The following is a 24,976-nucleotide window of genomic DNA, read 5'->3' as shown; positions in this document are numbered from 1 at the left end:
ATAAAAGGAATGCTTGGGCTTGCATAGCTGATACATTTACAAGTTAGTAAAGGGTTTTCTCTGTTATTCCTCCTTCACCTTCAAATCTAACTTGTATATTGGGCTTTACTGAAGTATGTACTAGTCTCAAGATGATTTTCTCAATGCATAGGTATTACCTGAATGAAGGTGTTCTGTAATTCAACCTGAAAATGATTTAACAGCAGTCCTGACTATGCTATGAACTGTCTTCATAGCATACTATTTAAAGGTAACTTCAATCTCTGAAGGTAATTCACAGCTTAAGTTCAATCTTTTCTGATTTTAACAAAAAGCATACTATACTATATTAAAGATTGTAGCATGCTAGTTATATGAAAGTACTGAATCTGTCAAAGTCATAACCAAATCAATTAAAGCTTTGAATATACCTAATAAGGTGTTTACCCCCCTCCTCAGTTGTGATTTTGGTAAGCAAAGGAGTGATGTTGTGCACATCTGTTGCCATGACTACTAAAGCCTGTGCAAGCTTTTTTAAGATACGCTTTATCCCCTTAGCACATAGTAATTTATCACTAAACCAAGAAGACTGATGTCTTGTAATAACTTTTGTTGCCTTAAAGGGGGATGACTTTAAATTTAGTTCTATGGTTCCTGCCAGCTCAGGGGTGTAGCAATAAATCCCGTTTGCCAGCCTTATGTGTTTTTGCCAAAAAGGTTTATTTAATTTAAGAAACAAAAGCTGAAAATATAAATATAATAATTAAAAGTCACTTCCTGTATGCTTGTCATCAGGTTTGAAAGTCTGGTTCTTTGCCTTGTAAAAGGATATATAAAAAAATCTAACTTGATATGTATTTGTATATTTTTCATTTATGAAGACTCCTTTAAATGAAGTGTACAGGAGAGGAAAGGTCAGTAAAAGAAAAAAGGGTGGGGTTTCAAGTTCTTTTTTTAAATATTTTTGTAAAAAAACCTTTTTGTTTTTGCAAAAACCTTTTTTTAATGTATAGCATGCAGACCTTAAGATTAAAGCCTGTGTTTCTAAGTAGGAAATGTTAGATATTGTGAAGTCTATTTCATGCTCCGTCTCATTAGAAAAAGCCTCTCTATCTTGCATTAAATGAATACTCTGAGTAACTTTTACGAAAGAAGGATAGTCCAGATATTAACAGGATCCTCAGTGAAAGGGTAGCTTGGTTAACAAAAGCAAACCCCACAATTCCAATTACTTTAAGTGAAGCTCAGGTTAGATAGTCCTTGAACCAATTTACGAGTACTAGGCTATGCCAAAGAGCTGTTTGCAGTGTACTTGAAAAATATGTGCAAGAATAAGTCTCATCTGCTATTACACTGTAATATGTCTAGAATGATGTGAATATTTGATAATGACTAGTTAGGCTAGAAGAAGGAGTTTCAAGTCAGGGCAGTATAAACTGTGGCAGTGTAAGAAGCAAAAAATGAGAAGGGAAAAAATCAAGGACAGAAAACTGCTATACCAGCAAACAATAGGAGAGGAGAGATACTGAAGAAGTAGCTGGAATAGCTACTTCAGTGGAGTGCGATTATGATATCTATAAGATAGAGGGGGGTAAATGATTTTTCACACAGCAAACAAAAGGGAGGAAAAAAAGAGGTTGGTGGGAAAACTCTTAGACTAGACTGGGAAGCAATCTTAATCAGAGAAGAGCTTGTGAAGCAGAGGAGACAGACACTAGGCTGAATGGATTTAGAGAGAGAATTGTATCAGGAAAATTCAGACTATGGATAAATTCTAAAAAATATGGAAGAAGGAGAATATGATAAGATGGATCCAGTAGATTGAGAAAATGTTCATGTGGTCTTATGAGGCAAGTGGGAAATTCAGTGTAAGTGTTATTGCTGTAGGTAGGATGATAGAGTGAAAGAAAAGAGTATTCATATTTGGGAAGGGATCACGTGGTCAGAATAATAGTTAAGTTGGAATAAAGGCTTTCATGGGAAGCACTATTGAATATACAGTTGACAGTGGTATTTCTTTTTAAGCCCTTACACACATCTCCATGAGCAATGCAAGAAGTACAAGAAAGAAGTGAAAGATGCAATAAAGGAAGAAAGAAGTGTTTTATTCCTGCAAGCATGCTTGAGATTTAAAAAAATTCCCATAAAGATGTTTCAAGAAATTAAAAGGAAGTGTTAAATTCGGCTCTCAGAATAGCTGGTAGAAGGGCATACTCGAGTGATATCCTTAACCTCTCAAACTCTGAGAAGAGCGTTGATGTTGGGTATCTAAGTAATATCCTCTATAGAATAGAATCATAGAATAGTTTGGGTTGGAATGGCCCTTTAGAGGTCATCTAGTCCAACCCCCTGCAATGAGCAGGGACATCTTCAACTAGATCAGGTTGCTCAGGGCCCTGTCCAAACCGACTTGGAATGTTTCCAGGGATGGGGCATCTACCACCTCTCTGGGCATCCTGTTCCAGTGTTTCACAACCCTCATCATAAAAAAAATTATTCTTTATATCTAGTCTAAATCTTCTGTCTTTTAGTTTAAAACCATTGCCCCTTGTCCTATCACAACAGGCCCTGCTAAAAGGTTTGTCCCCATGTTTCTTGTAGGCCCCCTTTACATAGTGAAAGGCCACAGTAAGGTCTCCCTGGAGCCTTCTCTTCAACAACAACCACCCCAACTCTCTCAGCCTGTCTTCAAAGGAGAGGTGCTCCAGCACTCTGATCATTTTTGTGGCCCTCCTCTGGTCCACTCCAAAAGGTCCATGTCTTTGTGTTGAGGACTCCGGGGCTGCGGGACTTCATGTGGAGTCACTATCCTGAGAGACTGCCACAGCGGTCAGGATAGGGCTTAGTATGGGCCTGGTATGCTTTGAATCTCTCCTTATGGAGTTACTTTGCTTTATATTAGTAGTCAGGTAGTAACAGCAAGAGACTTCTCTCTCTGGTCTTGACAGAAGATCATATGTACTGTCCAAGAAATACAAAGTTTTAGTAAGTCTATGTTTCCCAAAAAGAAAAATTTTTCATTTAAAGAAAGAAAAAAAGCTCACAAAGTGTTGACAGTTTCTAGTGAAGATTGTAGGAGACTAGCAAATCTAAGAAGAACTTTGGTACATGGTGGCTTTGAGAAAAGCGGTAGTGCAATAGTGGAAACAAATAAAATCCCCAAAACCTAAGTTTAAGAGGTGAGGTAGAGAGACAAACTGATGGAACACAATGTTTTGAATAAGGATGCTAGGTTGTTAGCAGTATTGTAGATGTTTTCTGAAGTAGTCCAGATGCATGAGTATGCGCGTGGCTGAGTAGTTTAAGGGCCACAGGTAAGTTAATGATAAATGCCAGAGATCGAGAAGGTAAGTTAAAAATAGAGCAATAATAAAAACTTGTTCATATCTGTTGCATGCCTTGCATCTCAGCTTTTCATACAGGGAGACCTAGAAGTAATAAATACAGAATTAGTATAACTGCTTAGGGGTGGAGAAGCTCTTATCTGAAACTATTGTGGTTTAGTAACAGACATTTCGTAACAGTTGTTAGAGAGCTGTGCTAGAATCATCTGGAGCTACTGTTTCCTTTTAGCTCCAGATGATCCTAATGCAAACAAGGAAAGAGCAAAGCTTCAGAGCAAGCTGAGAAATCTATACAAGTCGCTGTTGTAAACAGCTGGGATTTCCCTAAACTGTGCACTAGCAGTGGGAACTCTAGGTCTGCGGGTGCTAAGGGGATTATGCAAGTTTCCAGGGAAACAGATTCCTGTCAGTGGAGTGCAGTTAGCTTTTTATAGACCATTTAATTTTTTTAATGTGTTTTACAGACAGATATATTGCATAGAAAATGCACACGGACAGCTGGTACGAGACCTAGACTTTAATCCCAATAAACAGTACTACCTGGCTAGCTGTGGAGATGACTGCAAGGTGAAATTCTGGGACACAAGAAATGTCACTGAACCAGTGAAGACACTAGAGGAGCATTCCCACTGGTAGAACAAATTATCTGCATGCTGTTTTGCGGGTGGATGGCTTATATAATTTATTCAGCTAATTATTTTACTATTTAGGAACAATGCAAACTAACTATGTTTGTGCTGTTGTGAATAATCATTTTTCTGCACAGAGGAAAGGTTTCAACATGTGAATATTACTTGTGTGATTGTAAATTAAGAGTTTAGACATTGTTAGTCTAATTGGCGAGAAACTGTTGTTAACATTGTTGGGAGATAGGGGTGCACCTTTGAGAAGCACGGCACAGAACATGGCTTATAGGGGCCAGCTGGGACAAGGTGTGCCTTCCCAAACAGAGCCTGATTGGCTGCACCTGATCTATCCTGCTCTTGTGGGATGGTTGAAATGCTCAATAATTCAGCCCCAATTTTTTCATGCCCTTCACAGCCCTTAAGCCAGAATATGCAAGTGAGTCATTTTATTCTCTGAGATAATATTTAGAGCTTGTATAGTACCACTCTGGCCCGTGGCTGGAGCAAGGAAAGAATCTTGTCTGACGTTTGCAGACTTCAGTGGTTAAGAAAAGATGAGCGGTTCATATTTTATAAAATTTGGGTTGGAGTAATTCTTGCAAAATAAATCTGGACCCTGAAGCTACTTTGAGGGGAATGAAGATGTGAATTAACAGAAGCAGCATTTGTACTTTTTTCCAGAAGATTAAAAGAAGAAGAATAAAACAAGAAGCATAAGACATTTGGTATTAACTTGATATGTAAAATGTAAAAATTGAAGAGAAATATAATCCTACTTTTGTTTCAGGGTCTATTTTAAACTTCACTTAATGTTGTGAGATTTTTGTTTAAAAGGTTATTTCTAATCCATGTTTTGCTTTGGGGAAATTTTTATATTTAGAACTTAAATATTTATCTGATTTACTAACCAATTAATTGCCATGTACCCTCAAGGAATGATACCACTGAATAGTGTGTTTTGTTCTTTAGATTTTTTTATTTTTTTAAAAAACTTATTTGTTGAATTGTAAAGATGCCTCATGTGAAACAGATGACATGCCAGCTTAAAAGCCAAATGAAGATGGCAAAAACCAGTCTTTGAAATGAAGCATGTCACTAGTATGTGTACGTAGAATATTTCAGTCAAAGATAAATTTTTAGTGCTGTTTAAAAAAAAAATAATCATTTAACGTTGATGCACTACCTGCCAAGAATAGCCTCTTATTCTTTCTGATTTCATTTTTTAGGGTCTGGAATGTCAGATACAATCATTCTCATGATCAGCTGATCCTTACAGGAAGCAGTGATAGCAGAGTTATCCTGTCTAATATGGTATCAATTTCTTCTGAACCATTTGGGCATATGGTAGATGATGATGAACTAAGTGACCAAGAGGACCAGCATCAAGAAGAGAAGTATGAAGTTTCCTGAGTTTTATGCAGATATTTATAGTTTGTCTTTTCATTGTAATGGTTAACATGCTATGTTTTTGCTGACTAGGATTTTTGTATACAGACCTTTCAGGTAAGTAGTTCCAATTCCTGCTTCATTCTTCTTTACTCAGAGTCTTGGGAGGAATACACTCTTTAAATCTGAATAGCACGGTCACTGTATGTTCACTGGTAGGAAGGGTCGATGGTGATGCTGAGGACCAGTCCTGAAGTGGACTGGATCAGGGAAAAGATTCACTTCAAGGGAGCTCTGGATCAAGTCAAGCACATACAATAATCTGGGTTAAGCGGGAGTTGAAAATCTTTTTTTTGCATTTTCTGTGTATATGTTCTAACCTTTAGGAAACATTACCAGTCTAATGGTGAGTTTCTGCATAGGCAGAAGAAAGGAGGTATAAATACTGTAATTTTTGTAAGTTTGCTGTTAATATTGCTGACTGCTCTAGAAACCAATAACTCATCAGACCTACTTCAAGCAAAACAGAAAATTGGTTTTGACACTCTCTACCAAGAATGATGCATGTTATTGCAAGCATTTGTAAACACCATACACTTGGGTGTGTGAGGAAGCACGTGTTTTGCATGTGAATTTTGGAGGGATGGGGTTTTTAGTAAAGAATTAACGGAAATGCCGAAATAATCATTTTTCATTCTCCATTTTTGTCCACTTTCAACTTTTTCATTTTGTAATATATGATGCTTATTTTCCTCCATGTACTTCTTTATGAATATATATATGTATGTATATAGGGAGTTTTGCAGATCTAGTGTGGGCTGAGGCTTTCTAATTTTTCAACTAGCTTACATGGTGATCTTCACTTTGTAAAGGAAGAGTTTGCTGAAGATAATGATACTGAAACTCATGTAAAATATTTTGAGACCAACAGGCTTTAGTCTCTATTTTTCTATTCCTTGCAACTGTGAATATCCATGTTCTACATGTCTGCACTGAGCAGTTGTTTTTGTACTTTTGTTAATTTATTTTAATATGCAAAGCTGTCTGCGATGAAATAGGCAGATTACCTCCTGGAGAATGAAGAGGAGTCAGATGGGATGAGAAACAAGGAAATTACAAAAAAAGATCCCCCAGTTACTCAGCTGTTTGCTAGATGTTTCAATTACAATTCTAAATAAAGTTTAGGGGGTTTTTAAGGTTGCTCTTGCACCTTTATTTTATTGATAAAGATGTAGTTTTAGTCCAAATAGTTTTGACATTTTGGCGTCACATAAAGGACTTTATATTAAATAAGGAAGCTACCCCATATATAGAAATCGTTAATTTTAAATGTACAAGATTAGAAGAAATAGGGGATGTAAGTACCTGGAAAATCAAGGTGTATAAACTAAGTTGCTAAAAAGTTGCTCACATCAACAGTGCATACTTACTTTCTAGAACATAACTAAACTACAGCATTTTAAATATGATGTACCTTTTGGTTCCTAAGCTTTAGCTGGGGATTGCAATGTGTTCTATTGTGGATAGAAGATAAATAACATTAATGGAAGTGAAAAAGACACTGCACTTTTTTTTTTATTATTAAATATGGTGAGAATATATAAATAGAAATAACTTCATAAGTAATTAGTGTTCTGACAGATGTTGTATAGTAGGTTATCTGGAGTTCTGAATTCCTGTTGATTGTAGAGTGTGTAGTTTGCCTCATTAAAACACAGATGATTGTTTCTAGAATAGGAGTTTTTGAAACCAATAATATGCAAAGCAATACAAACAAACATCTTTTCCTTTGGCGATGTGATGGATGTAAACCACATCATGAATGCCTTATACAGTAACGATATAGAGCCCTTGCCTGTTACCAGAGGCTACAAAGGTATCAATACTGCATTTGCTTTTTAAATATATGCTTTTTAGCTGCTAATCTGTTTTCTATAGAACCTGGGAAAGCACACTAGCTTTTTTTAATATTTGCTTGGTACTGTGAGAGTTTTGGTTGGGTTTTTTTTTTTTGTTTTGTTTTTTCCCCCTTCCTTATTGTGAGTTGGGCTGGAAGGACATTTGCAAGGTGCTTTACCAACCTTAAACTGTTGCCAGATGAATGTCTGTTTAGTTCTGAGTGCACTAATGAAGCAGGGAATAACATCTGTTGGGAATACCTCTTGTTAGTCAACCACTAGTGCCAAATATTTAGGCTTTAGTACCCTTTTCCCTCCTGGAGACCTCTTGGAAGAGTCTGTTGCAGCATTCCATGGATACTGCCACTTCTGTAAAACACAGCGGTTTATTGTATGGTTTGATGGGAGTGTGTGTGTTTGTTTTGTTGCTTGGGTATGTTGTAGACTTTGAAGAAACTGTTATATTCTCATGGGGTTCATTTTTATCCTGTTTTGGAGGACGTCTGGTTTGCTATTAAATAGGCTGCAAATCTTGGAAAAGAAAGTTACTTTTATGGGTGTTCCTCGAAATCCACCAGGAAGAGCCGGTGTGTGTCACCTTCAGACTGAGAGACTAAACTTCTCTCAAAAGAAGGCTGAAATAGCAAGTTTTTTTTCTTCATGGGATACCTATTTTTCATGTTCAGAATAAAATACCTTGCAAAAAATGGATTAAATATAAACATAAAGAGTATGTATCAGTTATATTTTCAGAGTTTTCTACTTAGCAAATCTCCATATTTTAAAAATGTTGACTTGTAATACTGTTCTACACAGCTAAGACTTCTGAGGTCTTTAGGACTCATGTTTATTTTTAATATATTTTGGAGTAAACTTTCTAATTTTTATTGTATTTCTTGGCTGGAGACAAAAACAAGTAATATATCAGCTTAACCTGTCATTGTTCAACCACGTAGAACTATGCATGAGTCTACCCACTCATTTATTCTTGCCAGATTTTCTGTAATAACTGCCTAGTTTTTAAGTTTCACAACAGAAAAATAAGTATTGGGAGTTAAGTTTTTTTTTTTAAAGAAAAAAATACAGGTTCACCGACTAATGAATACACAACAAACCAAAAGTTACTGTATTCTGTTCTTACTAACAAATTATTCTTTGAGGTTTCTCCTTTGGATGTTTGTCCACATATGTGTTGACAGTTGGGGATTTTATATGCTCCCATCTTGGAGACCAGAGCATGCTTGCATAAGCAATATAACTAGAACTATTGCATGAGGATCTGTCTCTTGTTGTAATTGAGTGACCTTCGGTTCCTCTTAACTGCTGATTCAGATCAGAGCAACTAGATTGGTGTCTCTTCCCTACTTTTTAACTGCTAGAGTTGTTGTTGTTTCTCTCATCAATCATGAAAAAGTGAGAGGAGCCTCCCTGCATCATATCAAAGGTCTCCCTAGTCTGTGTCATGTCTCTGATACCGGCCAAGAGGAAATATTATAAAAACAGGAAAAGGAGATGATACTTCCTCTGGGTATGCTCCTAGCCCCTGACTATTTGCAGCTCAGGTACCTTTACTGCCTCTTCTGAATCATCTTTGGGGACTTCTGATTCTTCCCTTTAGGATTTTCTTTTGCCATCAGCCATATTCTTGAGTTTAGCGCTCCTCACTAACTGTGTTTTTGTTTGTTCCAAAACACGCTAGCTGTGCATGCACTGCCTTTGTGAAATGTGCCTAGGAGAAATATAACAACTGCGTTTGTCTTGTTGCACTGAATAAGGTAAGGCTTCAGTGCTTTCTGCCTGGAAAGCCCAAAGTCTCTGTTGTAAATACGTGGTCTAAATAGGATTGAGCTCTGTCCACAGAGAGGAGGTATAGGCATGTGGACAGAGGAGGTCTGTGGTGTGTTCTGGTCAAGTCTTAATAACTTAATACACAATTTAAATATGGAAAAAAAATAGCTGAGAAATGGGGAATGAAATGCTCTACTCCTAGCTTAATTTTTAGCACCTTGATCCACAGGTAGGAAAAAAGTGTACAAACCAAATGCAAATAGAACAGATGAGGTGAGTATTTGGGGTGCATTTAGCTTTTATCCCCAAAGCTAGTGTTCCTAGGTAAGAACATAGGGAGTGCTTTTTGATGCCTCAGTTTGAAAAAAATGTTTAAAGTGTGGTCATTCCACATCTATGGATGTAACCGATTAAGGCAGGCTTCTCCTTGGCCTCTCCTGCTTTAATGTCTTTGCACTCTGGTGTTGCAAGGATTTCCTCCCTGCAACATTGAACTTGCCTTAATTCCAGAGCTCCTGAATGTGTCTGTCAGTTCCCTTTTAGACATCTGCAGAGCACTGAGAACTGTCTTCCTCCAAGCAGGGTGGTGACTGTCTTATATCCTTTCTTCGTTCTTTGGTCGTCCAAAATCCTTACGTTACTGAGTGAGTCTGCATTTGGTTGTGTTAAACTAGTCTGTCAATTTAATTCTACATTGCTGTTTCTAACAATAAACAAAAACTACTAGGTTCTTGCGATTTAGCATGACCATCGTTATTCACCAATCAGGATTCCTTTTCTTTAGTTATTGCAATATATGTATTTGCCGAATAGGCTTGAATTTTAAACTCTGTAGGTCTCTGGTATATCGATGATACGCAGCATGAGAACACCATTCGCTATCTTGGGAGTACCAACAGCAAGGTACATGCTGCAGCTACAGCAGTGTTTTCATTCTTTGTGACTTCTATGGCCAGAACGTCATGACAATTTTCAATTGATAATGTGCTACTTGGTTTGTAAGAAAAAAAACCCCACATTTCTGTATCCATAACAATGAAAAGATTTATATGGGCAATAGCATCTTGAGCTTATAGATCAGTCCTGAAGAGGAAACCATCGTTAGACTTTAATTTTGCAGAATGAGCTACCCGGTGTCTTTGGCGTTTAGAGACTTAAGCTGTCTGCTGTGTTTTCACTGGTAGAACTGACTACTAAGGTCACTATGCTGCCTTCTCCCTTATGATGCATTTTTTGACAACATGTTCTAAACTTATTCTTACCTTTGTTATCTGTTGAAGATTTTACCAGAAATTCATACTAGGAAATAAATTTTTTTTTTTTAGTGTTTTTCCCTGAAGTCTTTATGTTTCCATCTTCTTCACCATAGATCTTAGCCATGCTGTCTAGAAACAGAACAAGATCTAAATCAAGCACTTCTTACCATTTTGCAATTAAAGCTGAGAGATGGAAAGGATTGGTCCTTCCAGTACAGAGTATCTCATTGAGATAGTGAAGCTTTTAATGAGATTTTAAGTGTAGGAACATCTTCAGCAATCAGAATGGACCAGAGAGAAAATAGTGGCTGGCCTCTCTGTAGAAAGAGATTTCATTCAAAATTCCATTTATAGGAGGTGGTGGTTTCTGTTTTTTCTGATAGAAATGTGGTTTGGTGCCTTTTGAATAGTAAATCATGTGGTTTTGCAATAATACATAAAAAGTGTGATCTAACATAATACCTGTGTGTACACATCATGACTTCAGAAGAGTGAATTGCCAGCGCTGGTATTTTAGAAAGTATTTTCTAAACTTTCATGATAAGGCAGGCTTTCAGGGTTTTTTCACACAGCTGCCAATAGTGTTAACTTTGATTATATTTTTCTTGTGGTATTTATGTCTTGGAAAAATCTAGAAATCATAGGGATATGCTATGGAATCAACCAAGAGGCTCAATTAATTAAAACGGCTTAAATAGCTTCTGTTTTGGGGAATGCCAGTATTCAGGACTTGACTTGGTTGATGCATAAGAAGCTGAGCCAAATCTAGTGTAGCAGCACTTTCCAATTCCTAGACTATTTTGCTTTAAACGCGTATGTTTTTGAGTTAAAAAAAAGAAGATAGTGCTTACAATAGTATGAATAGCCAGTTATTATATATAAAAATTGTGTTCCAGTATAAACATTCTTGAATTCTGTTTTCCTTAAGAGAGTGAAAAGGGAAGTAGTGTGTTGTCTAAGCTTACCAGAAACAAAACCTTGGAGTTGCTACATTTTCTCCTGCAGTTAAAGGGAAAGGGCAATGACGGGGCTTATTCTGGAATCCACTGGCACGCATTTCAGGATTCATTTTGGACACTGCAGTACATGTTGCTGCTCTATTGAATCACATCTATTTCGTAGTAGTTTTAGATTAAAGAGGATTTAATTTTGACTGTGATAAGGAATTAATGCTTTTTGGTGACTCTGAAAAGCATATTTTATTGAACATCGTGATGACAAAACAGAATCGCAAGCACTGCAAACTTAAGTGGTTGTTAGCATGAGAAGTAATTGGAAATAACAGCTCTCTACATGAAAACAATTATCCAAGGCTTAACAGGCTTCTCTCTCAAGTCTGTAACACAATTAACCTCAAAGTTATCTAGTAAAATGAAAGCTCTTCTCCTTTCATAGCAGAAGCTGGTAGGGGTTGTACTGTGTGAATAAGACTACAAAGAGAAAGTAGTCCAGTTTCAGCTCTGTGTGGCACAGGTCTTAAATTTATGCAGGATGTAGGTAGAGATTACATTTCTTACTATGAGTTCTTGATGACGTCAGAGTTTATGCCTTGTCAGTTGATGCATTGCAAGAACATATGTAAGGAGAGAAAAATGTGTTTTTGTCTGGCCAGAAAAAGTCTTTAAAATAGTACAGGAAAATGAGAAACTAAAGGAACTTTTTAAGGGTCAGGGAGATTTAGGACAAGGAAGATTTACTAATCTTGCCAGGCATAAGAAGTGATTACCAGGTGTGCTTATCAAATAAAGTCCAGTCAGGCTGCTCTATGAAGGGTTCAATAGGCTAAGCACCTACACCTGTGGTACACTAAACAAGCTAGAGCATAGCAACTACCTTTTGCAACCTTTTGTTGCAACTACCATAGCAACACCAGTAACCTGCAGCTTTTATGTAAAACTAGAAATCTCTGTATTTTGGCAACAACCTGAATTGTACATACTAAAGTAGCATAGAAGAAAGTTCCCTTCATATCCACCTTTGTACAGGTGTTCTTCCTCTTTCTGAACTTCTCTAACTGGGAAGAAATTTAAGGTCCTGAACTCTCCTCCTTGTTCCAAAACCTGCCAAAGATCTGCTGACCATCCCAGTATCCAGTCCACTTTGCATGCTCTCCTCTTCTGTGTCCGGTGTTACGCATCTAACCTAAGGCAGCAAATGACCTGGGCATTGTCATCAGGAGCTGGTACCTGTGAAATGGAAAGTTTGAGACAAGAATAATGCACATGAAAGTATAGCAATATTATTCATTGCTACATTATGACTAGTGTATTAGAAAAAAAAATACACTCGGCAGTGATATGAGGTGTTAGGCTCTGAAATTACGTACTGTATGTTAAGGAGAATTAAAATTGTAGCAGCTGTTAAAAACAGAAGGATAGTTAAAATAGCTAAATAGACAAAAAAAATCTTAAGATAAATATAAGTTGTTTTGTATATGTTCCACTAGTATGTGCTGTGGCCAAAATAATCTTTTTCTGTATACTCTGTTTTTATATATATATATATATATATATATATATTTAAAAGGTACTTGTTATCTTGCTTAAATGTGTCGTTGTCATAGCTGTTAAGTCTATAACTTCTTGCATTGACCAAATTCTCCTAACTCCCTAGATTATTTAATGTAATCTGAGCTGATTCTTTAATAAATGTGCAAAAGCTGTGTAAAATTTCATTGAGAGTAAATAGTTTTTTGAGGGACTCGGAAACTGAATGATTCTAAGTATCCTATGTTCATATAGGACACACAAATTTTGTCCTTAGCCTGTTCTTGGATTACCAAAAAAGCATGCACATAGCCAAATTGCAGGCAAATCTGGGGTGTTTTCTTGTAAGTCTCTCAGCATGGGGTAAGGTGGTCTGTCTCCAAAAGGTTCCTGTTGTGAGGAAAAAAAATCCACCACAAACCACCTTGCTCCTTCTTTTTTTTGGTTAATTATTTTTAATCATCTTTCACATACATGAAATAAATTCTGCTCTTTATTCCAGTGGCAGAATCCTTCTGGGCTTATTACCCATTATATAATTTAAAGGCTAACCTATTGTCATTCATAGTGTTTGTAAAGGATGCTCATGGACAGTTTCTTTTGGATCTTCTGTATTGTTCCTGAGACATTGTCATTCTGAGATGATTTTTTTCCTTCCTGATTTTCTTGTGTAGTATCTAGCTGTTTTATACCAAGCGATCACTTCCATAAGGATTTTCTCAGATTCTCAATAACTGCCTCAAGGCTATGCCGTTCTTATGCACAAGTAGTCTATACATAATATTATCATAGATCATTTAAAACAAACACAAAAACCTACTGAAAACTGAACTCCTGTGGCCTGAAGAACCACATGGAGTATCATGCTTTCGTTTTCTGGGAAGGCACAAAATTACTTTCATACCTAAGAAGAAATTCAGTGTATAGACAATAGTAAAAGACAGTTAAAAATTGTAGTTATAAATGGAAATGCCAAACAGAAGTTCATCTGCAGGCTTCTTTCCTGAACACTCATTCCCCTATGAGTTCTGTAAATTAAATTAGATGAACTGAGTTATTTAAATGAAGCACTGAAACAACTCTGAGCATACAGAAAATAGTATAATCTAGGAGCTTATTTGTCCTTGTTTATCGAACCTTTGGTTAACTGAGACTCCTGGTTAACTGAAAGTCGGCCGTGTCCCCTGACAGCCATGTGCACCGTGCATTACTCCCCTGCTTATCCGGAGAGACATCTGAAACCTTCAGAATAATAGAGTTGTGGGTAAGTGGGTGAGCACCGCGTGAAGCACATTGCTGTCTGGGGATGTGACCAACTTTCACTTAACCAGGCATGTCGGTTAGCAGGAAGTTAGAAAAACACATTGCAGGAGACGAAGTGTCTCTGTGTGTGTTTATTAGCTCTCTGCTGTTAGATGGTTTGTATCAAAGTACATATTCAGGAGAACTGCAAAACAAGCTTGCTCTTTGCAATTAACCAGGGGCTGTGTGGTGTTTGTGCTATGACCTTTTTTTGTTAGTTGACCTTAAAACGTGGCATAAGTAAATGATAAAAGTCCTTGAGACTAAATACCTGAAGCTATTCTTGCAGTATCAGACTGCTTTTAGTTTATTCATTAAATTCAATTGAGTTTTAACTGCGACGTTAGATTCACAGCTGGTTAGGCTGGCTAGGTGGAGCAAGCTATTCAAATGTGGTACCGTGTACTCTTTGTGATGGTCGAGACGCGTGCTTTCAGAGAGCAGCGGCAAAGACAGCCGATAACAACGCTTAATTTTTGTAGCAGCGGTGTCTGTTTAAATGATTGAGTGACATTCACAAGGCTCTTTGGCTTTGCTTTCTGTTAGGAGGATTGCCGCCTTAACACGAGGCTGTTTCTGGGAGGCAGGGGGATGCTTCTGAAAGGCTGACTGATTCCTGTCAGACAGAGGTGATCCTCTGTGGGTGAAGGAGCTCTAAGATCATCTTCTGAAAACTCACCTACCCTGTAGCTACAGAATAATGTGCTGTGGTGTTGCTGTGAGAGGAGGGCTTGGGTCTGTGAGCAGAGGGAAGAACGGCTATTCTCAGCTAGCAGAGAACAATCGGTGACTCTTCAGTGGTTTGGACTTTGGTAGCCTGAATCTGTTCTTGAATATTTGCAATGCAAAAGAGAATGTGTCTGTCCCTCATGACATAGGTGACCAGGAGCCTTGGGTATTGCAGTGAGAGGTGAGGTATACAATAATAGATGAGAATCCGGTGTTAGTATAACTCCAGGAATGGGAGATAAAAAATTAAGGTGTTTGGAGTGGTGCCTCCATCTCTCTTCTACTGCTCTGCAGAGAATGGGTCCAAGATGGCAGCACAGGAGAGACTGTGATGTTAAGGACTGCAACTGTGAGAAAAATATGAGAAAAAACTTCTTCACAGTGAGGGTGACAGAGCACTGGAACAGGCTGCTCAGGGAGGTTGTGGAGTCCCCTCCTTTGGAGATTTTCAAGACCCGCCTGGATGCAGTCCTGAGTAACATGCTCTGACATGCTCTGGGCAACGCTGCTTCAGCAGGGGAGTTGGACTAGATGATCTTTATGGTCCCTTCCAACTCTAAAAATTCAGTGAAATTCAGTGAAACTTCTCACCTACCTACATGTCTCTAATAAGATTATATATTATTTTAAGAGTTCAGTTATCAGCAAAGGGGGAAAGGAATGGGCGGAGCATGATGAGAGAAAAGTTGTTGATAAAAATGCGTGTTTAAATGCATTTAGGTCATACCTTTTAGTTTAACTTGCTTTAGAGAGAGAGAGATGCTTATCGTAGATTCTGAAAGACTTGGAAATGCTCTGAAGTTGAGAATAACAGATACTTTGCCCCTGCAAATGGGATCTGTAACGTTGACTTGACTCTGCTGTGTTAATCTAAAACATAGGTACATGCAGATATCCAATATAAAATATTTCCTTAGAGCCTACTACTGCGTTCTTATACTTTAAATGGGAGGTTGCATATCTAGATGTGACACTTAATATTGCCTTTTAAACCAAGTGTGTTCACAGATTCTTATTATTTTCTTTTTTTTTTTATTTTCTTTTTTTTCTTCAATTTTAGGATTAAAGAGCCCCTTCAGGACAGTGTAATAGCTACCTATGAAGAACATGAAGACAGTGTATATGCAGTTGAATGGTCCTCAGCAGACCCGTGGCTATTTGCCTCTTTAAGTTATGATGGCAGACTTGTTATTAACAGGGTTCCCAGAGCTCTTAAATATCACATACTGTTATAATTTGTTTGGATTATGGGAAGTTGTTATCTTGATGTACACAATTGGTAGATGTTGTTCAGGTTTTTTTCAGGATCTATTTTTATTAAGTTAAAATGTTAAAATTTTGTTAAGAATATCTGTACTAATATAGACACTTTTATTTTGTCTTTTGTATTTGCCTTGGAAAACTATGATGCATTTTCTGAAGACTGTGTTAGACTTTTTTTTTTTTTTTTTGGAGGGGCTAAACACTTTGTGAATTATTTCTAGGGATATTGGGTACTTCCCATACTATTGCTTTATTACTTCAGCTTTATTGCAAATATAGTGGATTACAGATGTGTTGTTATGCTGATATAAATCTGGGACAACGTAGGATGTGTGTAGCAAGTGATCTACTCATTTACAATAATGATATTTTATCTTTCTGATATAAGCAACCTTTTTTTCTTAGCTAGGGCCATGTTCTTCTAACTATTCTGATAATTCTTCAATGTTTATAGATACAGTTGGGAACAGTCTTAAAAGGGTTTCTTAATTCAGTCTAATATTTTAAACATTTCTTCTTAGGATATGCAAAATTGGAGAAAAACTATTAATTGTGAAGGTGAAACCTTCAAAATGTATTTTCATTTAAGCCTTATGGTAGTATCAACAAAGCACCATCCTGTAATTTGCAAACTAAATGCAATTTTGAGCTATGTGGTGTTATATGGAAACAATATTTGGCTTTACCAAAATCTCTTATACTCTTATGTAATGTATTATCCCATGTTTATAGAACTCAGTTGTGCTGTAGTATCTTTTGAGAGACTCTGGAGCTATGCCATTGTTAACCTGAAAAATCTCTTTAGTATTTGTAAGTAGTCTCTCTTTCTTATCCTCTTGGCTCTGTGCCATCCTGCAGTACGCTGACATGATGTAGCAGGCTTTCAACTAAGCACGGAACATCCTTTGCTGTATCTTACTCTTTGCAATACCTGACCCAGGCATCGGTGACTCTCTTGTTACAAACTCTGAGAACAGGCAGATGCTGCCCTGCAGGAGAATGCACAGAAAACTCGAGATGTGAATGGAAGGCATGGTGAAGCATGCCTGTACGGACTGACACCCCCCTTCCCCTTGCCTTGCTGTTAAGATGAAAATTCTGCTGCCTGTTCTTTGTGTACTCAGCCTAACCACAGCAGTAATTATTCCCTGTTACGTTTTCATCACTATTAACTTCAGAACCTGGGTCTGTGCGATGGTGTTGGTTGTGGTAGCTTTGTGTAAGGCCACTCTGAAGAAATGGCAAGAACACGGGATGGAAAGATCGATACCAGCCTCTTTCCGTGATGCCTCCCGTTGCTATGGCAACCATTGGTGTTAGTGTGGAGGGCCAGCCTGCTGCTCACCTCTGCTTGTCCTTACCCCCTCTCGGATCGAAACATGTCCAAATGTGATTTGTTGTGTATACACAGCTGCTTCTGTGAGAACACGCTTTGAGAGCATGACTGACTGCCACAGGCCAAAGCATCTGGAAAAGATGAAAGCTGCATTTTATTTCTGGCTTTCTTAAAGAGCTTGTTTGGAAGAATTCATAGGAGCAAAGTAATCTAATTAAAACATCTGTACTATTGTTTGTGTTTGTGTTACGGTGCTGCCTGTGTGCTCCAGAATGAATGCTTCATTGGAAATTCTGATGGTCTGATTTTCTGCATTAAGATTTTAAACTTGTGCTATTTCACATTGTCTCAATCTGTAATTAGGCATGAGCTATTCACCTGTATGCTGTAAGAAAAATTACGTTTCCAAATCAGTAGTGCTTCAGTTCTCTGAATATCAAAATCCTTGGTTGGGCTGCAGCTTTGTATATGGAGCTTTCAGTCTTCAGACAGAAAACCTTGTTGGTTCTCCCCCTCCCACCCCCCCGGAAAAAAACCCACTACCCTGCAGTATATCTTTAGTATGCAGCAGAACTCTTTAAAACTTTCTTCACGTTAGCAATAAAGGTCTGATGAAGCTTTATTGTCTGTTAATGTATATGGCTTGCAGCGTGAAGGTGATGGGAAATTACGTAACAGTGTGTGGGATTTGATTTCATTTTTAACATGTAATAAATGTGGGACAGATTTCAGACTAATTTTGATGTGGCTGTATTTCCTTCAATATAAAGCTTTAATTTAAAAGCTTTCCTTTAATATAAATTAATAAAAATTTCCAAGCTTATACAAGCTGGAAAGCTCTGTAAACAAATAATATCAGGAAATATTTTGGTTTAGTTTTGTTGAATGTGTATAATTTCACTCAATTGGAGAGGGAATGAACACTGGGAAGGGAGTAGCAGGTCGAATTTGAATGAAATGCATTACAGTAGAATCATGAGAGCAGGAAGGGTCAAGTTTTATTCACTTTCAGCCGTCTGTAAAGCAGGATCTGAGCTCCATGTACAGCACTGGCAGCAATATGGAAATGACCTTCAGAAAGGGAAGGCTTTTGACAAGGTTTCGTCCCAGGCTGTTAGAGAAAGCAAGCTGCTGTGTAGGGTAAGAGGAAGGGTTCAAAGATGGTTAAATAACTGATTAAAAGATAGGAAATAGGAAGCAGAACTAAATCGTCACATTTCATGGCAAAAGGAAATTAGCGATGACGTCTTGCAAGGATCTGTGCCTAGGCCTGTGCTTTACAGTATACTCGTGACCTTTTTGGAAAACGGGCTGCATAGAAATATGGCAGAGTTTGCAGATGATGTTCAGAGTAGTAAAGATGACTGACTAAAGAATTATGGAAGGGCCTTACCCTGTGGAGTGACTGGATGATAAAATGGTAGATGAAATTCAGTGCAGGAAATGTGAAGTAACGGATATGGGAGAAAACAGTCATTTTACATAACTCCTGGGGACCACCAGTGTATGCCTGTCACTGCTTGGAACTAAGATCTTAGGGTTTTCATAGATCTTTTAAAATGTCAGCTTAATAGAGATTCAAATTCTAATTAAAATGTTTGGAATTACTATAAAGCAAATAGAGAACAAAATAAAGCATTGCTAATACATTAAATAATAAATAGTGTAGTGTATGTGCATCTTGAATACTGTGTGTCGTTCTGGTTTCTTTCATCTCAAACCAAATGTAGTAAAACTGAAAAAGATTTTAGAGGAGGGTGACAGGAATGGTGGATACCATGCAACACCTGTATGAGGATAACTAAGTAGACTGAAAGGCAGACGTTTGAGAAGGAATGATAAAAGTCCATAAAATCACAAGTGGCAGAGGGAGAGGATGAATAGGGAGCGATTGTTCACTGTCTCTCCTGATACCAGGACTAGAGGTTATTAAATGGAATTTGCAGGTGGTGGCTCAAGGCATACAAAATCAGGTGGTCTCCACAGGCGTGAAGGTGAGCTATGGCACTCTGCTTTAACAACCCATTCCCTCCCCCACAAAAAAAGACCGAAATACCTAAAGAAACAAACAAGAAAAACCCCTCATAAGCGTCTCTGGTTTAGAAAATCCTTTTGAACCATGAATTGATGGACACTACAAAGAGTACTGGCAGAGAATCCCTTTGTGCTTGTCCAGTCTTTACTTACCTCTCTGGGCACGTGCTATTTGCTGGTAAAGGTAGAAAATAGAAGTTTAAAATAATAACGTATTCTCTAAAGCTTTGTCTCTACTGCTGAGACAGCATGTTGCTCCTGCATGTTTCTCTCACAACTGTTTACTTTGGTCGTAAGTTGTGTTTAGGGATTTCAGAAAACACTGGTGTCTCAGATGAATTTCTTACAGAATCTCAGTGTTGTTTCTGGAAACGAACTCCTTGGCAGTAAGGCTGTGGAGACAAGCTGATTTCTGTACAGCAAGGAGTCCGTCACCGCTTCGGAAATTCAAGTCATGGTCTAACTGATCTCACAGCACTGGGTTGTCTCAGTGTCTCATAGAGAATGCTGTTTATACAGTCACATATCAGCATCGGTGAGCACATAATTGTTGTGTTTTCAAACAAACACCTCTTAAATGATTTTTTTCTTTCTTTGCAGACTGCATCCAGGTAAGAAGCCTTAATAGGTTTTGGTTTTGAAAAACTGAATTATGGTATTCCTTAAGAAAGTCAGATTGTCAATGTTGTCATATAAAAACTTGTTTTGTTCCAGGTTTGGTGCTGAAAATCTTTTCTTTGTCACCAATGTAATATAAGTGTCTGGTATGAAATTACAAAAATGCTTGAGATGTGATATTTTTATTCAACAGAAAGTGAGTTGTTGAAGGAGAAAGGAACTGATAATTTTTATAAAAAGGTTTTGAGCATGATCTAAATGAAACTGACCAAAGTCAATACAAGTCTTGGCCGTTTAATGAGAAGCTTGAAATAACAATCTGTTTCACTTGAACTAAAAATGGTGCTAACTTCAAAATGAAAAAAAAAAAAGTAACCACCACAAAACACTGGAAGAGCAAAACCCCTCAGTACTGACCTGGACTTTGCCTGTGGTGTTAGCGCTAAAATTACCCTGACCTGTACTGAAGCCCATGAAGTTAATGAACTACTTCTCAACTTTAGAACTAATAAAAATCGTGTATTGGATGGCATGGGTAGACTTGATGTTTGCTCCAGACCAGTTCTCCTTACCTCATACTTTTTTGTTTAAAGGTGAGTGGAGAGAAGAAGCCATATGATCAGGATTATGCTCAACACTACAATTAGCTGAAAACAGCGCTTTGTAAAGAATCAAGCTGCCTGACCATCATATTTTCCAACTAACAACAGAAAGCATTAGTTCTGTATTTGCCTCTTCATTTGTAATTCCCCAATCTTACAGCCTGGTGCCTCTTGCAGTATTTGAGACTGAAATTCTGCAGCTTGTTAAAGACAGCCTTCAACAGTATCGTCTGACTGTAGTCTGACATGGTAAGACACCATAAGGTAGATGCGCCTTTGACATAACTGAAGCAATGAAAAGTGGTAATTGATAACTGTTAAGGTCAGTATTTACATACAGTCTCATAATGCTATAGAGCTGCTGTTTGGCTTCACAGGGGATGTTGAGGGTTTGGGGTTTTTTTGCCTTTTCTAGGGAATATGAAGAAAGCGCTTAAAAATTCATTGTGGAGCCTGTGGTACTGAATGCCTTTCTAAGGCTGCAGAAAGCCTGTGATTTCTGGAATAGCAAGTGAAGTGACTGAGACAAAAGTGCGAATCAGTTTTCAGAGAAGCCTGGCCTTCCCATAAAGGGAGCTGCTGGGTGTGAAGCTGTGGATACTCTCCAGAACAGTTTGCACATTGCTCCTGCTCATTCCACCTGCCACTTTGGTCAGTGAGGAACTAGTGAAGTGAGAAGAAAATGACACATAGAGATTTGGAGAAAAAGACAAAGGAGAAGAAGAAGTAAAAGGAGGACTGACAAATACAGAGTGGAAAGCGAATTGAAAAGGACAAGATCAGGGAAAGATTGGTTTGGAAAACAGAAATAGGAAAGATGGAAGAAATTGGCAGTAGATGAAGTAAAGAGAAAGGTACAGGGATAAGCAGGGAAAAAATGGAGAAGAATTTTTGCTTTCTTGTTTTAGCTATGATATTACAGGTCCTTAAAATCTTCCATGTTATTTTTTCTGTGTTAATGGATGTAAATGCTAGGGAATTGCTGGTTTACCTTGCAGCATTTTAGTTTGGATATTGGAGATGGTTCATGCAGGATAGTTGCTGTCAAGTGTGGCGTAAAGAAACGTGTTCTTGTTGATCCAGAAGTTATTAGTCCTAACTCATAGGTTTGAAGGGATTAGGATTTTCAGCTGGTCATTATTCTTTTCAGAGGTCAGGTTGCAACTGCACGTGTGAGCAGTTGTGGTCAACCCAAGGGAGCAGTACCCTGGGAGGCAGGGAGAACATCTCAAGTGGGCTGTTTCTCGAGTCACACTAGTTAGATCTGCAAAAGCATCTGCTTATGACAGACACTATTTATCTCCCTGTTTATAACTTCAGGGAAGTGTCCTATGAGAACAACTCAAGATATTAGATGTGATTAATAAAGTATCTGAGGCATATCCTCCCTTCCACACTGACTTACCTTATAGCAAAAGAATTTTGAGCTGTTCTTGAGAAAATCCTCCCTGTTTTGATGAGACAGTTTTTGGTGCTACAGCAGCCCCAGCTTCATAAAGGGTTTTTAGTGCTCCAGCACAAGAAGATAGCTTTGGGCAGAAAGAGACGAATGAGTCTTACTAAATCCAGGAGTCAAGCTCCCTGTGAGGAGATGCATGGCAAATATGTGGGTTGCTGTTGCCCTGGAGCTATAGCAACAGCTGCCAAGCAGCTGGGCTGAGCAGGGAGGACCTCTAATGTACCTTCTCAGCAAATTGTCCGTTTATTCTGATGCTGCCCTGAGTTCAGGATTTTGGCAGGAGAAACTGGGGAAAAGCTTTTAAACAGAATGGATTTGGAAGAGGATGGGAAACCTAGGAAAACCCAAAGATACCACATAGTAATCGGCAAGTCTAGATGAGCTGAATCCTGGGGTGGTAACACACTTGGCAGACAAATTCTCTGAACCATTGCCAGTTTCTAAAAATTTGCAGAGGACTGAGAAGAAAAGAAAGACTAGAAAACGGCAGAAATGGTATTGATATTTGGAGCTATGTGGAACAACATTGCATGGAGCTGGATAAGGAAACATGTTTCAGAGCGAGGAAATTTTAGCCAAATTATGAATGTTTTATTTGTTGGGGTTTTTTACTTAGATTTCTATTTATAAACACCAGTCAAAATACTAGCAAATATCAGAAATTATGTGATCGCATCCATGCAATAAAGTATGGGTTATCCATTGTATTACACAGAATAACCAGAATTATAATCTGAACCCTCATATCATAAAACACTCATTTGAGTACTTTCAGGCGTGTCTCAGTATATACATATCAGTATTTTAAGCAGAAGTTCTCTATCTAAAACTGCTTCCAAAAAGAATTATGCTAGTCAGGATCATGATATACCAGCACAAACAGGAAAGCATCTCCTTAAAATTAAGAACATTTCCTTATTCTTGAGAGAGTAGCTGTGTAACACATTTATTTGCAATGACAAGAGAGGTAGGCTTGGGTGCACGGGTGCGTACGTGTCTGCTGGTAGCAGCTGGAAGGTAGATGGAGCCACAGATGCTTTGATGCTGTTGCTTTTTTTCTATAAGTCAGTCTGGGTAAAATGGGGGAAATCTGGTAGATATGTTATTATTGGCAAATCTGTTAGGAAAAGCACAAATGAAAGCTTCATCACAATGGGAGCTGTTTAATCCTTTGCAAAGCAAATACCAGAGAGCTTCAACAACTGTTCTGACCATCCTGTCAGATGTGAGTGACAGTTACTTGGATTCAGTTTCTTAGATAGAGGCATATTTTTGATCTGTGTTTTAATCATCTATTTTCAGTGTTAATGCTGTTTAAATATCTTCAATCTATAGTTTGAATGACTTGGCTAAATGCTGTACAATTTTCTGTTGCAGTTCATATGCACTCGTAAGACAGAGGGAAAAGCTGCTTTTGTTTTTAAGTCTCTTCGTGCTGCTGTATCGGGAGGTATTCTGGTGTCTGTTCTTGTGTCCTGTACCTCAAGGCTCAAATCACACTTGAAATTCCACAGGTTTCAGACTGGTCATCGCTGAGGGCTGAGAAGAGCTGTGGATGAAGGCTGAGCATGACTGACATGTTCATATTCATCAGAAAACAGAGTCAGCTGGAGAGAACGAGGGAGTAATTGTTGGAGTGCTCCCTCCCTCGCTGCTTGTGCAGAAAGACATAGGCTGCGGGGAGGAAGCTACCTGAGGTTATTAAGATTAATACTGCTAGAAATTCCAATCAACTCACACAAGGCTGCTCCTCAAGGCTGTCAGATGCCTACTGCTTTCTCTGATTCAGGCGGGGCCACATCAATTTCGAATTTCCCAACAGAGATTGCTATGATTTATGAGTTTAGGAGGCTGATAAATGTGGTTAGTTGAAGTGTTCATGAAGTAATTGAATCAGAATAATTTCAGTCAGCTGTGCTCAATTTATTTTCTTTCATAACCACAGGAGGGTGCAATTTTGGATTGGGAGCTTCATCTCAAGGATTCCTGTCACAGAAAAGACATTGTGGAACCTGGAATATGAGCAACTTAATTTTGCTGCCAGGCCTGTATGACAGCCTTATAAGCTGACTTAAGACCCATCAGAACTGGAGAGTAAGTACCTTGAGCTCTTCTGGTATTGCCCATGATAGAGGCTGAGTAAGTTCTGGTTTATGCATTGTGGGATCATGTCTGCTAGGAAGAATAATGAGAGTTTTACTATTTAGTGTTTGAAAACCACTGTACTGTTCAGTTCGGAGGGCATTGTTCTTTACATTTGTTTGTAGCAGATTATTTTCAGATGACAAGTTTTATGAATATTTCACTTCTGGGTTCTGAACATTTTTCTGGAGTGGTGATCAGCATCAGTTCTGTCCTTACAGCGAAAGGAGTGCCCATGCATCCCTAAAGAGTGTTATATGAAAATTATAAACATGAATTTGTCCCTATGAGTTTATTACTTGTCTGCTGTAACTTTCCCTCATACCTGAAAAAGAATTACAATTCGGGTGGATTGTCCTAGAAAGAGTACTGTTTGTAAAGGGCACTGTGAAGCAGGAAGGCGAGCAGATTACAGTGTTAGGATGACTGGCTGAGGTCAGTATAGAATGGGAAAATCTAGCAAGCGGAGCTAGAGAGCAAGTGTGTTGCAGACAAATATCTTCCTGTTGTCATGAACAAGATGTTTATAATAATCTGAGAGCTGCAAGCAGGGGAGGGTATGTGGGAAAAGGCAGTGGCTTGTGTCTGTCGCTGTTAGTTCAGGTGTCTTTTGAAATGCACAGAGAGATTCTGCAAGCAGGATACAGGCAAAAATTTAACAGGCTACTGGGTCTAGCATTAGTGTATTCTCCATGTCTGGTAAGACACCTGAAGTGACTTTTGCTGGC

The 24,976-nt window shown here is 38.2% G+C and overlaps 1 protein-coding gene across 1 annotated transcript in view; it reads left to right on the top strand.

Moving 5' to 3' along the window:
• The window catches only part of EIPR1 (EARP complex and GARP complex interacting protein 1), an 83,965-nt gene extending 66,160 nt beyond the window's left edge, over positions 1 to 17,805 (top strand). Inside the window, exons 7-9 of the mRNA XM_074153388.1 lie at positions 3,788 to 3,955; positions 5,176 to 5,343; positions 15,855 to 17,805. Coding sequence (XP_074009489.1) covers positions 3,788 to 3,955; positions 5,176 to 5,343; positions 15,855 to 16,029 — 511 coding nt within the window. The 3' untranslated portion in view covers positions 16,030 to 17,805. The remainder of the gene's footprint in view (positions 1 to 3,787; positions 3,956 to 5,175; positions 5,344 to 15,854) is intronic.
• Positions 17,806 to 24,976: the final 7,171 nt, after the last annotated feature.

The sequence above is a fragment of the Numenius arquata genome, chromosome 9, assembly GCF_964106895.1.
Source record: "Numenius arquata chromosome 9, bNumArq3.hap1.1, whole genome shotgun sequence".
Classification (NCBI taxonomy): Eukaryota; Metazoa; Chordata; class Aves; order Charadriiformes; family Scolopacidae; genus Numenius; species Numenius arquata.
This window is presented reverse-complemented; position numbering and strand designations above follow the sequence as displayed.